The 14,748-nt window shown below is 39.1% G+C and overlaps 1 protein-coding gene across 2 annotated transcripts in view; it reads left to right on the top strand.

The window, feature by feature from the left end:
• Nucleotides 1-14,748, top strand: part of SLC26A7 (solute carrier family 26 member 7) — a 167,209-nt gene that overhangs the window by 38,387 nt on the left and 114,074 nt on the right. For both annotated transcript variants that reach the window (XM_027561585.1, XM_027561584.1), the window contains exons 3-4: nt 2,923-3,033; nt 9,565-9,737. In XM_027561585.1, coding sequence (XP_027417386.1) covers nt 2,923-3,033; nt 9,565-9,737 — 284 coding nt within the window. The remainder of the gene's footprint in view (nt 1-2,922; nt 3,034-9,564; nt 9,738-14,748) is intronic.

Below are 14,748 nucleotides of genomic sequence, written 5' to 3'. Positions count from 1 at the left end.
TGGAAATCAAGTGTCCACTTTTAAATGACGGATGTATCTAAGAGCCATAACAAGGAAAATTAGAAAATATTTGTAATGGAATAAAAATGAAAAGAGAATTTATCAGAATTTGTTGCATGCAGCTGAAGCTGCTCAATGCAAATAAATATAAGGTGGCATCTTGAATAAGGTATAAAAACAAATAATGGCTACTAGCATAAAATTTTGTGAAATTTGAAAAAAATCAATACTTTAGTTAATAATATTGTGTCACATATTAATTTCTTATTTTTTTTTTTTTTTTACAACATGGTGTTCCTTTATATTCTCAGAATTGGGTTAGAAGTTTCAAGACTCATCAAATATTTTTTTTTCAAAAATCACTAAAATAATAAGGTTTCTAGACTTCTAGCAGTCATACTGGATATCAGAATAAACGGAATTATATGCAAGTTTTGAATGACTATAAATTAGAAATCTAGCATTATATTCATACTTAGTCAAACAAGTAGAACCAAAATGTCATACATTTTTTAGCTAAGCAAAAATTCATGTTTTCTAAAATATATATATTATACATCTATCTATCTATATATGTATATAAAAGCTTTTCTACTACACATGATAAAGGCTTTAGAAAGAACAACAATAAAAAAAAGAGACAGAGATTGGAAAACATAAACTGAATGAAATGCGAGCACTGAATATGAAACATAAAAATGGAAACAAACTAGATAAAAGTAAACGATCATCATCTAGTCCAGTTGTTTCTGAACTTGGATGCTCATTGGAATCGTGTCAGCTGCAGATATTTTTGTGGTCTGGTCGAGATTAAGTTGCCACAAAAAATTAACTTGATGAACATCGAATAAAGCTCCTTGTAAGGCACTATATAAAGGACATTGTCATGGAACTGGTTAATTCTCAAACAATATTTAAGCTTTTGCATACAAAAACTTGAAATGTTTTGCAATTTTGTATTTATCAGCAATTCTAATAGAGCTTTTCTCAGTTTTTAACTTGTTACAACCCTAAAATAAAACTTTATTAATAGAGAAATACATTTAAATATGCTTTAGTCTGACTCTTCAGAAATAGGAGCTTGAGACAGAGGAATTAGGTACTACTTTATCGTTAGGGAGTGCATGCCCAGAGGGCAGACATCAGGTGGGAGGAGCAGAGAAGGCTTGTTACGTGTCTGGCTGCCCCTAGGTAGGGTAAATGGCTCTGTCATTGGAGCATCCTCCTTACGACTGCTGTCATGTGCACAGTGTTTTTACAAAGTTGCTTGCCCTATCAATGCCAGGAGGTGTTTGTTACAGGGATGGGGAAATATTTAGCCTTACAGTGCTAACCTGGCTTAGAGATATGAACCTTTGCACCCCCTTTCTCAACAACAAGATTGCTGCCTCTCACTCTGCTGCTGCTGCTGCTAAGTCACTTCAGTCATGTCTGACTCTGTGCGACCCCACAGACGGCAGCCCACCAGGCTCCCCTGTCCCCGGGATTCTCCAGGCAAGAACACTGGAGTGGGTTGCCATTTCCTTCTCCAGTGCATGAAAGTGAAAAAATAAAGTGAAGTCGCTCAGTCGTGTCCGACTCCTAGCGACCCCATGGACTGCAGCCCACCAGGCCCCTCCGTCCACGGGATTTTCCAGGCTCACTCTACCTGTGTGAAATTCTAGAGCAGCATCTGCCGCTCACTCTTCTATAACCACTTTTTATTTGTTTTCATGAGACTTTTAGGAGTACATTGTTAGTAAACAAGCGATGCAAGTAGGTTTTTAAAAATTAACAACGGACTAGTCATTGATAGATTTTTCATACATTTTAATCATAACAACTATCCTGTACTGCTTGAAAAAAAAATTGATGTAGAGCTAGAGTTTATTTTAAGGAAATTAACTTTAAATTAGTAAAAGTTAGGCAGTAAAAAAGTGCTGATCTGGGAACCAGAGTACCAGGCTCCATAGTGTGAATAATTAACTGACCTAACATTCAGGTAATCTAGATTATAATGCTACCTCCTTCCTCAAATCTTTCTGTAGCTTGTCAAGTCCACTATGTCCAATCAAATGGCTATCATTATATTGTACAAATTTGAATGGGTTATCAGAACCCAGCTGAACTAGCTGTTTAATGCCAAGGAACAGCCACAAGGAACAAGATTACTTTAATCAGTTTATCCTTGTGCATACTTTGGTCACAATTAAATGGCTAGTGTTAATTTAGACATGTCTAGGAAAAGTTTTTGTGTGCCTGTAACAATCAAACTAGGCAGGCAGTAGTATCTAAGGAGAATAAAAAGGAACAGTTTTGAATTACTCCTTACTTATCTTTGAATGGATAAAGTTGATTTTTTTTCATTCTAAGAAATTATACCTGCATATATAGGCTGGGGTCCAGTAATGAGACATGCATGGAGTCACATGCTGGTTGATACACAATCTTAGGCTAGTCGACTAGTCAGTCAGCCAGGCAACTTTGAATGTGTGTGTCCCTTTTGACCCAGCATCACTCACCTTTCATGTCAGGCTTCTTATCTGTCCACGGTATTGCTTCTACTTCGGTCAGTCTCACAGGTGCTATCGTGTGAATAGAATGAACATGTGAAAATGATTCTCTTAAGTGTGTGTGGAGATGTTTTGCTGCGATGCTACCACTTTTAACAGGAAGACACTCTGAGCTAATGTCTTCTTGTAGACTTCTTGTAGCCAAGGTAAAATGTAGTAGGCCAAAAAGAATGGTTTTAGAATTGAAATGTAAACAAGAGCTAATGAGTAAATTTTCTGATATTTGGGACAATGTTGCTAGTCTCTCCCTGAACAAGTAGAATAAATAAATTGTGGTTCCTTTCATCATTAATAAGCCAATACCCTTCTGCTTTGTAATGGACTGTATCTTGAGGTTAAAAGATGGTCCTGTTTACTCCTGTATTCTCAGGGCTGGCCTTTGCTGTTCTGTCATCCGTGCACCCGGTGTTCGGCTTGTATGGGTCTCTGTTTCCCGCCATCATTTACGCCATATTTGGAATGGGGCGTCATGTTGCCACAGGTAATCATTTCTGCCTGTTCTTATGCTTCCCATGTTCCTAATGAAAGGGACTCAGAGTGATCATTTGTTAATGATAACATTTCCAAAGCAATTCCCACTTTACTATTGAAAATATTAGGGCAAATATTATCAGCAAATAATATCAGTAATGTGGATGTGAGAGTTGGACTATAAAGAGAGCTGAGTGCCGAAGAATTGATGCTTTTGAACTGTGGTGTTGGAGAAGACCCTTGAGAGCCCCTTGGACTGCAAGGAGGTCCAGCCAGTCCATCCTAAAGATCAGTCCTGGGTGTTCATTGGAAGGACTGATGCTGAAGATGAAACTCCAATACTTTGGCCACCTGATCTGAAGAACTGACTCATTGGAAAAGACCCTGATGCTGGGAAAGATTGAGGGCAGAAGAAGAAGGGGAGACAGAGGATGAGATGGTTGGATGGCATCACGGACTCGATGGGCATGAGTTTGACTAAGCTCTGGGAGTTGGTGATGAACAGGGAGGCCTGGCGTGCTGCAGTCCATGGGGTTGCAAAGAGCTGGACACGCCTGAGCGACTGAACTGAACTGAATATCAGTAAATATTAGGATAAAATATTTAACTTTTTGTGTCCAATACATACTGTGACTTATTGCTATATTCCTATGTAACCAAGGTTATTGTTAAAGATTCCATTCATTTTTAAGTTGTAAGAGAAGGGCAATGTTCTCAATTTACAATGAAATGAAAATAAGCACACTGAGGAAAAGAAAAGACTGTATAAAACTTAGTCACTCAAATGTTAAAATTTATTTTCCACACATTTATATTGGATTAGGACTTCCCAGGTGGCACGGTGGATAAGAATCCACCTGCCAATGTAGAGGACATGGGTTCAATCCCTGTTCTGGGAAGATTCCACATGCACCGCAACCCCTGAGCCTGCACTCTAGAGCCGTGAGCCTCAACTCCTGAAGTCTGCGAGCCTACAGCCTCCACAGCACGGGAGAAGCCACTGCAGTGAGAAGCCTGTGCACAGCAACGAAGAGTAGCCCCCACTTGCCGTAACTAGAGAGCTCCTGCACAAAGCAATGAAGACCTAGTACAGCAAAAAAAAAAAAAAAAAAGGATTATACAATCTTTTAGGTTTCTTCCAAGCTAGATTCTACATGCCCTCTCATTAGTATACCTCTTGTCTTGCCTAACATTGCATTATCAAGTAAAATGTGAATCACAAGTAATCTGATAATAGAGTAGGCTGGTTAAAAACAAAGACTTGGAAGTTAGATAGATCTGGGTGTGAGTCACATTTGTTCTTTGCTATCTGCATGACCTTGGGCAAAGTTTTAAAGATCTATTTGCTGCTTTCTTGATAGTAAAATGCCAAAAAAAAAAGTCATGATTTTAGTGAGCATTAGATGAAATAATTGATGGGCAAGTATCTAGTGTGTTACTTGCTACATAAAAATTAATAAAAGCTGTAATCATTACAGAACAGTCGCTCAGTCGTGTCTGACTCTTTGCGACCCCATGGACAGTAGCATACCAGGCTCCTTCATCCATGGTATTTTCCAGGCAAGAGTACTGGAGTGGGTAGCCTTTCCCTTCTCCGGGAGATCTTCCCAACTCAGAAATTGAACTGGGGCCACCTGCACTGCAGGCGGATTCTTTACCAACTGAGCCATGAGGGAAGCCCAGATTACAGATGAGATGTGGCTAAACCTGAAGCCCAAGCTTTTCCTCTTTTCAAGCAGCTGCTCAAGGATGCAGTTTCCTTTTGTGCTGGTATAAAGGGAAAAAAGCACAATAATGATTTAGAAGTTCTTGAAGCCTATTATATTCAAATTTTCCCGCTCTCTAATTTCCTAACAATTTATTTTCGTTCTTCAAAACAGTGAACTATGTCACTAGCATGAAAAAGTAGATTCTTGTAGAGCTGACCTTGAAGCATGTCCTCTGTTAAACAAAGGATACATGAACAAGGTAAAAAAATTTCCCAATAGACCATACTTACTTTACAAAGTCTAAAATACTTAACTTGATATATGTAAGTATGAGTTTACATACACCACTTTATTTCCTAAGGAATCATTATAGACATTTTACCGGTGGCATTGTGAAACTGCCATTTATATATTGTATTTAACAGATATTGTTAACAGCTAACAGTTAATAAATATTATTAACAGGAATATTGTACTCTACTAGGTTAATAATATACATTTCAAAATATGTATAATTTACAGATTTTACTGTAGACACCGTGTAACACAATAAATGCTTAAGGCATTTTATTTCTGCCTATGTATCAATACTTCTCCAAAGGACAGAGTCAGCTGGACCTTCTCATTTCTCTATTTATCCTAACAGATTTAGAATTCTTTAGAATAATATTAAAACATTAACACTGTGTATCTATTTATACTCAAGAAATATACTGATTATTTTTTGCTCTCCTATGATCTGAAATTTAGGAACCAAGTGAATCTCACCTAAATTTCCTAAAAATATTTAGTATAGAGAGCATATTTTTCTTTTAAATAATTTTGTTGTACTTTAGTATAGAAGTGTGTGAAGTTTTCTATTTTCATTTTACTATTAAAAGACTGATGTTGCTTTCATAAAGAACAATTACTTTATCTGGGATTTTAACTCTAATTCAGGTAGTCAGAATGCAATAATGAATTAGGAAATGCAATAATAAATTATGCTTGAGGTATGTTTAAAAGAAAATAATTTAAAAGCCAGACTATAAAGATACCAAATGTACTGTTTTTTCACAATGTAATTTTTTTCTTATTTTAATTTAAAATACATATATATTTTTTAAAGGATTAAATCACTGATTGCTTCTTGTGACTTGCTAAGAATGTCTTAGAATAAAGAGGAAAAGAACAGAAACTTGGGTATCAATCCAGTGGAAACAAAATTGTTAAAGATAAACCTTAAGTGACAATTTGTAAGATCTAATTATCTTCTAAAATTAGAGAAAAATATTTTTAAAGAGAAAAATCTATTCAGCAATTTAGAGAAAAGATTAGGGAGATCGTCAAGGGTAGTCTTTAGAAGAAAAGTAAGCAAATATTTATTTACCAAATGGGGTAGGACTTGTGATATGAAATGAAATCTCATTTAATCTCTACCCAAATTTTATGACTAGATGTTTATCATCATTTTACCAATAAGGAAGCTGAGTGAGGTTAGATAAGTCGACCAGGAATTTGAACTTAGGTCTGTCCAATCCTGAGGCCCTGCTACCTACGGTACTCTAAAGCGACTAGATGGGTTTAGTGGTTGTGGCTCGGATGGTAAAGATTCTGCCTGCCATGTGGTAGATCTGGGTTGGATCCCTGGATTGGGAAGATTCCCGGGAGAAGGGAATGGCTACGCACTCCAGTATTCTTGCCTGGAGAATTCCATGGACAGAGGAGCCTGGCAGGCTACAGTCCATGGGATCACAGACAGTTGGACATGACTGAGCGAGTAACACTTTCACTCACTTTCAAAGTTACCACTTGTAGGCTTCAAGTTGACAAAGTGAGGGAAGGAGCAGAGGAGAAGTGGGGAGGAGATCAAGACGAAGCCAGACCAATAAGAGAGAGAAGGTCAAATGTCATTCACAGCACCCTCATATAGTCACCACAGCCTCACATCCTTGACTGTCATCAGCTGTCTCAGAAACAGCAAAGCAACAGCCTTTGAAAAGAGGCAGTACTTCCATAACCGTGTTGGCACAGTGTACCCTGTACCCTTTCTGGGAGTCTCTCTCTCTAGAGACACATCTTGGGATGTGATTTTTTAGATGGCCTTTTTCTCTTACCGTTCAAGTCCATCTTATCTTCTTCCAAGTCCTAGGAAAGGTAGGCCTAAACTTAAAAGTTAACCCTAGACCATCTTTGTTCTCAGTTCTCTAGTCGTCTGTTCAGTGGCTTTCGTACAAATCATTTTTCTCTATGTCCTAGACTTAAAGGCCAAAAGACACACTTCTTTACTCTCAGGACTATCAAACTTTGAGAAATTTTATTGTAACATATTTGGAAAAAATGACTTATCAAGAACAGATTCTATGGCAGATATTCTTTATTTGGTATTTCCTATCCTTGATGACAGAACCTTGTCTCTAATCATTAGATATATTTGTTCTTTGATGTGTTCTTAATTTAATAATTTATGATGAGAACAGTGATCGTGACAGTTGATATTTATTGATGATTTACAGAGAATGCCTTAGCTTCCTGAGAGAACTATATTCAGTTTTCTTCCATTTTTATGTACCATCAACTCAATGGAACAGTTAATATTGAATAAGAGAGCATTTTGGTTTTAATCTCATTATGACTTATTTTTTTTAGGTGCCATATGTTGTGATATGTGGCATATATATAAATATGTGTGTGTGTGTGTGTGTGTATAATTTTTTAGTTCCTAAGTCATGTCCAGTTTTTCTGACCCCATGGACTGTAGCCCACCAGGCTTCTCTGTCCATGGGATTTTTCAGGCAAGAATACTGGAATGGGCTGCCATTTCCTTCTCCAGGTGATTACATGATTTACGTCTCATCACAACCCCATTGGGTGAGGAATACTTTCTGTTTAGATAAAGAGATTGAGATTCAGTGTGCTGGGATTTAAGGTGAGGTGTATTGGAGGCTACCATCATCATACTATTCTGAATCACAGCACATACTGCCTTCCCCTGTGAAACCAAGGGATTGCTTATGCTAGGTTTTTACTGAAACATTGTCTCTGTTTGAATTGGCTCTCTTGCTGTATGAGGCTGCATGCCATTTGTTGAGATGTCTACACCTTATGATGTAGACTCTTTTCCACAAAGTGTCAGTTATGATCTGGGGCAAACTAAGGTCTTTAGGTAGTGAGCTGGAATGTTTGCACAATGCTGCAATTTGTTTCTTTAATCCCAAATTGCTACACCCTCTCTGTGGGAACTGGCATCCGCCTGCCGGTGTGGCTGCATTCTCAGACATGCTGTGCCAAGATAAGAGCATCAGAGCTCTTGGCAGAAAGAGAGGAACACGCTGAAAATAATCCTGCATTTCTGTGAGGCCAGGACAATTCTTGGGAAATACCTTTGAACCATATCTAGGTATGGTAGACAGGAATGGTGCATGGGCCACAGCATATTGTTGTTTCTGTGCCCTGAATAGAAAGATTCAGCCTGGCCTGGAAGGTCTGGGATGGATCTATGTTGAATATGGGATTTGAGCCAAACAAGGAAAGACAAGAGTCGATTGTCTAAGTAGATTGGAGGAGCAAGCATTTCAGCAGTGAGTCTCAGATTCAGCAAAGGGTCCTGTTTTCCAAATGAGCTTATTGAGGTATTTATCATCTCTTTCATATTCTTCTCAAACTCTAGAATATAGGCATTATTACCCTCATTAAAAAAAAAAAGCAGAGACATTACTTTGCCAACAAAGATCTGTATAGTCAAAACTATGGTTTTTCTAGTGGTCATGTATGGATGTGAGAGTTGGACCATAGAGAAGGCTGAGCATGGAAGAATAGATGCTTTTGAGCTGTGGTGTTGGAGAAGCATCTTGAGAGTCCCTTCAATTGCAAGGAGATCAAACCAGCCCATCCTAAAGGAAATCAACCCTGAAGGACTGATGCTGAAGCTGAAGCTCCACTATTTTGGCCACCTGATGCAAAGAGCCGACTCATTAGAAAAGACCCTGATGCTGGGAAAGATTGGAGGCAGGAGCAGAAGGGAATGACAGAGGATGAGATGGTTGGATGGCATCACAGACTCAATGGACATGAGTTTGAGTAAACTCTGAGAGATGGTGAAGGACAGTTAAGCCTGGTGTGCTGCAGTCCATGGGGTTGCAAAGAGTTGGACACGACTGAGCAACTGAACAAGAGCAACAGCAACACCCTCACTTTATGGATGAGGCAATTTAGACTCAGAGTAATGTACTTTATGTTGCGATAGTGATAGATGGAGGAGCTGGATTCAAGTCCATACCAAGTCCATACTAGGATCTTTATCCTTGTCCTGCATTCTCTATATAGATCTTCAGAGAGGTGGGAAAACATACGGCCTAGGAGGGAATAGCAAGTAGATGGTGTGGCTGTATGTGCAAGAAATATGTGTATATAAAGGTGAGTTTCTGTTTATTCTATAGAGTGAAGGGTGGAGTAGTGGGGATGTAGAGGAGAGTGCTTCTAATAGATCTGTTTTGGTTTTACAAGATATGCTAAGTCACTTCAGTCGTGTCCGACTCTGTGCGGCCCCATAGACAGCAGCCCACCAGGCTCCCCCATCCCTGGGATTCTCCAGGCAAGAACACTGGAGTGGGTTGCCATTTCCTTCTCCAGTGCACGAAAGTGAAAGTGAAGTCGCTTAGTCTTGTCCGACTCTTAGCGACCCCATGGACTGCAGCCTAACAGGCTCCTCCGTCCATGGGATTTTCCAGGCAAGAGTACTGGAGTGGGGTGCCATTGCCTTCTCTGTTTACAAGATAGATTCACCTTTAATGGTGGAATACAATAATGTTTATTCAGTCTGATACTAACAGAGGATCCCTTCCCTGTTTTAGGCACGTTTGCCTTGACATCCTTAATATCCGCTAATGCAGTGGAACGACTTGTCCCTCTGAGCAGTCAGAACCTCACCACACACAGCAACACAAGTGTCCTGGGATTATCTGACTTTGAGATGCAAAGGATTGGTGTTGCTGCAGCTGTTTCCTTTCTTGGCGGTGTGATTCAGGTAAGTATACTGAAAGTTGTGGGTAAAGAAAGGGAGAGAGTGGCCAAGAAAAGGAAATTGGTGCTTTATTAAATTAAACTTTTCTTCTCAATTGAATTTTTCTTCCAGTTTTATTGAGATAATTGGCCACAGTACTGTATAAACTTAAGGTGTACAGCATAATTATTTGATATGCATACATCATGAAATTTAAGTTTAATGAACATCCATCTCCCTGGTGGCTCAGTTGGTAAAGAATTCACCTGCAATGCGGGAGACTTGGGTTCAATCCCTGGGTTGGGAAGATCCCTGGAGAAGGGAAAGGCTACCCGCTCCAGTATTCTGGCCTGGAGAATTCCATGGATTGTATAGTCCCTTGTGTTGCAAAGAGTCGGACAAGACTGAATGACTTTCACTTTCACTTAGAGCAATGAGGTGTTAATTTCAAAGCAAGGTGGAACCATTTAAAATGCCAGTATCAGTATTTTTGCTGGGGAAACAAGCACTCAGTAAAAATTATGGCAGTTTAAAAACCAAAACAACTTTTATCTTTTCTCTGTAGCTTTTATTGTCCTCTATAATAAGCACTTTGCCTTTTTTCCTTTTTCCAAGAACTTAAAGGGGTCTGGGATTACCTTTGGAAAATTTCCCAAGCTTTACTTTTCTGAAGCAACCTCTGGACAAGATTTCTGCCCCAGAGGACACAGGAATATACAGCTCCTTTGACAGTTACACAAGACATAGCTGGGGGTATTTAGTGACAGAGCCTTTTATTATTGTACTGATACATTCTGGAAACACATAGTCTTATGTCTTACAGGATGATAAGAACAACTGCAGACCCAAATAAGAGATTCTCCACTTACTTTTGATTTTGTACTAGATACTTTTTTGCATCTTTTAAATAAAGGGATCATGAGTATAGAAAGGATTTAAGATGTTAACTAGTTTAACCTGCCTATTCAACAGATCATTCTTAACTCCTTCCAGAAAAATCAATTTTATTCTATTGTAATGCTCGGGGAGGACAATCTAAAGTTCCTTTTAATGATGTTTCACTGTTTCATAACCATTACAGACAATAAGCCATTACTGTTTAAATCTTTCCAGCTGTGCTTCCACCTAGTAAAGCAAAGACACAATTCACTTAAAATTAGAATTAAAATCCTTAAAATTATAAATTGAAAATTCCTCACATTAAAAATAGTAATTATATTTATTATCCTACTATGTGCTAAGCTCTGTTTTTAAGCTTACTGCATGTATTCATGTATTCAACCTCTGTCAGTATTTTATGAAATAAATATTCTTCTTCCCATTATACTGATGAAGATACTGAAAAGTAAAGCAACTTATTTAGAATCTCATAATTAGGAATTGGCAAGGTAGGAGTTGAATTCAAAAATACAGTTTCTTAAGTGCTATGCTGCAGAGCTTTTTAAACTAATACAGTGAAAGGAAGCAAGGAAACTCAGCTCACCTTTTCAAGCCAGACACTACGCTAGTGTCTCCCACACTTTATCTCCTTGACAATAGCAGCAGCCGTGATTTAGGCATGGTTCGTCTGGTGGGCAATGTCCTTGGTTATATAACTGTGTGTCCGCCGTTCTTGAGACCTTCAGGGTCTTTTTCATACCGCTTATATGACACCGCTTGTACTTCTTTCAAGGCTCAGCTCAAAGGTAATCATCTCAGAGAAATATTCATTGACATCTCTGGACTTCCTCTAAAAGACTTTGGATGTGACTTACATGTTAGGACTTCTCGATCTACCAGAAAATATTTTCTGGGTATTTGCCTCTCTATCTGGACTTAGTCTCTAGAACTGTTGAACTCCATATTTCTAAGAGCTGGTACAGAATAAATGTGAGTTGAATCATTTGAATAAGAATAAAGTCAACAAAATGTTCGTAGCATTATCGTGTCAAATAGGCAAAATTAAATTGGGAATTTATTTTTGTGTCTTCTGATTTATCATTTTCTCTTTCCACCCCCCACCAGAAGATAAGGAATGGGTATATATCTGTTTAAATTGTAACACAATTCTTAATGAAAAAGGAGTTAAAAAAAATGTATTATAATTTTTTAGTTTGGTTATTGATTTTGTCAGATCCATCTAGCTAAAAGGTGAAGACTTTTTCAGTGAAATCTCCCACCTCTTCTCCCAACTATCCCCCAGCCAATGCCTGAAGAAAAATAGAAGTACAACCACTCCTACAACTCCCCAACTCCTCCGTGTCTTTTAATAATATCATGCTCCAATCATCCCATTTTAAAACTTAGTTGTTTTCTTTAGCTAGGGCAGAATTCCATTCCTATAGCATGCATGCATAATCACTAAGTTGTGTCTGACTCTTTGGACTCTAGCCTGCCAGGCTCCTCTGTCCGTGGGATATTTCAGGCAAGAATACTGGAATGGGTTGCCACTTCCTCTCCATCGACTATGCCCGATCCAGGGATCGAGCCTGCATCTCCTGCATTGCAGGCAGATTCTTTTAACCGCTGAGCCATCGAGGAAGACCAGTGGAAGGGCAGAATGGAAGGCCAAAGAGTCAAATTGTTGTACACCCCTTGCAGTTCTGATTCTCACTGCCGCTTACATTAGAGGCTATTTTCTTTTCTACAAAAGTCTGAGAACTGAAAAGATTATGGTTGAGCCTTCAACCATGCAATTCCAAATAAAAATAATTCTTAAGCAGTGAATTTCTAATCTCAGTTCAGTTCAGTCGCTCAGTCGTGTCCAACTCTTTGCGACCCCATGAATTGCAGCACGTCAGGCCTCCCTGCCCATCACCAACTTCCGGAGTTCACTCAAACTCATGTCCATTGAGTCAGTGATGCCATCCAGCCATCTCATCCTCTGTTGTCCCCTTCTCCTCCTACCCCCAATCCCTCTGAGCATAAGGATCTTTCCCAATGAGTCAACTCTTCACATGAGGTGGCCAAAGTACTGGAGTTTCAGCTTTAGCATCATTCTTTCCAAAGAACACCCAGGGCTGATCTCCTTTAGAATGGACTGGTTGGATCTCCTTGCAGTCCAAGGGACTCTCAAGAGTCTTCTCCAACACCACAGTTCAAAAGCATCAGTTCTTCGGTGCTCAGCTTTCTTCACAGTCGAACCCTCACATCCATACATGACCACTGGAAAAACCATAGCCTTGACTAGATGGACCTTTGTTGGCAAAGTAATGTCTCTGCTTTTGAATATGCTATCTAGTTTGGTCATAACTTTCCTTCCAAGGAGTACGCATCTTTTAATTTCGTGGCTGCAATCACCATCTGCAGTGATTTTGGAGCCCCCCCAAAATAAAGTCTGACACTGTTTCCACTGTTTCCCCATCTATTTCCCATGAAGTGAATTTCTAATCTATTCTGTAATAAAAAATAAAATATGAATTGTGCTGGTTTCCTAAACATGTTTACCTACTGAATGATCCAGTATTTGTCTCAGATCTGTTATCCATTCTTGCTGTGTACAATGTAGGTGTTTTTGTCTCTTTTACTCTTGCTACTCCTCTCACGAGGAGAAGGGGGTGACGGCGGACAAGATGGTTGGATGGCACCATTGACTCAGTGGACATGAGTTTGAGCAAACTCCAGGAGATAGTGAAGGGCAGGGAAGCCTGGTGTGCTGCAGTCCATGAGGTCACAAAGAATCAGTCATGACTGAGTGCCTGGACAACAACAACAACAACCGCTCTTATACTGACCTTTTAAACAGCCAGTTGTTTCACACAGTGTCATCAGACTCTGCCAAAGCACAGCTTGATTTCTGAGCCAGCGTGCAAGGTTGTTGTCATTGCTCAGTCCTTCCAATGAGTATTCAGGGATGATTTCCCTTAGGAAAGCAGCATACTTGTTTGCAAAATTAGGTGTTTAATAAAAATATGGAAGAGTGATGTCACTCACACTTGGAAAACTCTTATTTTCACTGCATGTTGTTGTTATTGTTCAGTGACTCAGTCATGCCCGACTCGTTGCAACCCCGTGGACGGCAGCATGCCACGCTTCCCTGTCCTTCACTACCTACCAGTTTGCTCAAACACATCTCCATTGAGTCAGTGATGCCATCCAACCATCTCATCCTCTGTTGCCCGCTTCTCCTCCTGCCTTCAGTCTTCCCCAGCATCAGGGAAAGCATCACTGCTTCTAAAGTGCTTTATATTGTGACATCAAAATGGCTTGCTTTAATGTTATTACCACCTTTTGGCTAGTTATGCTTCTTCTAAACTAACAATGTTGTGTCTTCCATACATAGTCTATGCTATCCTGCTTTATATGCGTATTCTTCCCTCTTTCTGCAATGCTTTCTTTTTTGTTTGTTTTGTTTTTATTTTATTTTTTTTTAAACTTTACAATATTGTATTGGTTTTGCCATATATCAACATGAATCCACCACAGGTATACACGTGTTCCCTGTCCTGAACCCTCCTCCCTCTAATAGCCTCTTTCTTCTTGGATTCCTTAAGGGTCAAGATATAATTATATTCCGGTCTAGCAGTATTGCATTCTCCTTCTGAAAAACTGGTGGCACATTCTCTATTCCTCTCTTTTATCTGTGTGCAGGTTTGTCTCGGTGTAGTTATCTGCACACATCATGTCTCTGAAACCCAGCTGCCTGGAGCTTCTCCTAGAGTCCCTCTTTTCCCCTGTCCCTAAGTATGTGGAACTTGGGAACTCGTATTGAACAACGCATGCATGTTGGTGAAATACAGACTTACTTGAGGCTTCCGTGAGAGAGGTAGAGGAGGTTTTTTTCTCTTTTTCTTTTTTTTTTAACAAATTTCTTGAGTTAGATTTTTTTTTAAGTAAAGTTGCAAAGATAGTACACAGTTGCCACGTATCCTACCCACCCACAATTTCCCCTATTATTGATATCTACATTAGTCACAACTAATGTATCAGATTATATACACTGCTTTTAAGTAAAGTTCATATATTGTAATCGGATTTCCTTAGATTTTACCTGATGTTGTTTTCAGTTCTAGAATCCCAGGTGGTACACCACTTTACTTTTAGTTGTCTTGTCTCC

This window comes from Bos indicus x Bos taurus, chromosome 14 (assembly GCF_003369695.1).
Source record: "Bos indicus x Bos taurus breed Angus x Brahman F1 hybrid chromosome 14, Bos_hybrid_MaternalHap_v2.0, whole genome shotgun sequence".
Classification (NCBI taxonomy): domain Eukaryota; kingdom Metazoa; phylum Chordata; class Mammalia; order Artiodactyla; family Bovidae; genus Bos; species Bos indicus x Bos taurus.
This window is presented reverse-complemented; position numbering and strand designations above follow the sequence as displayed.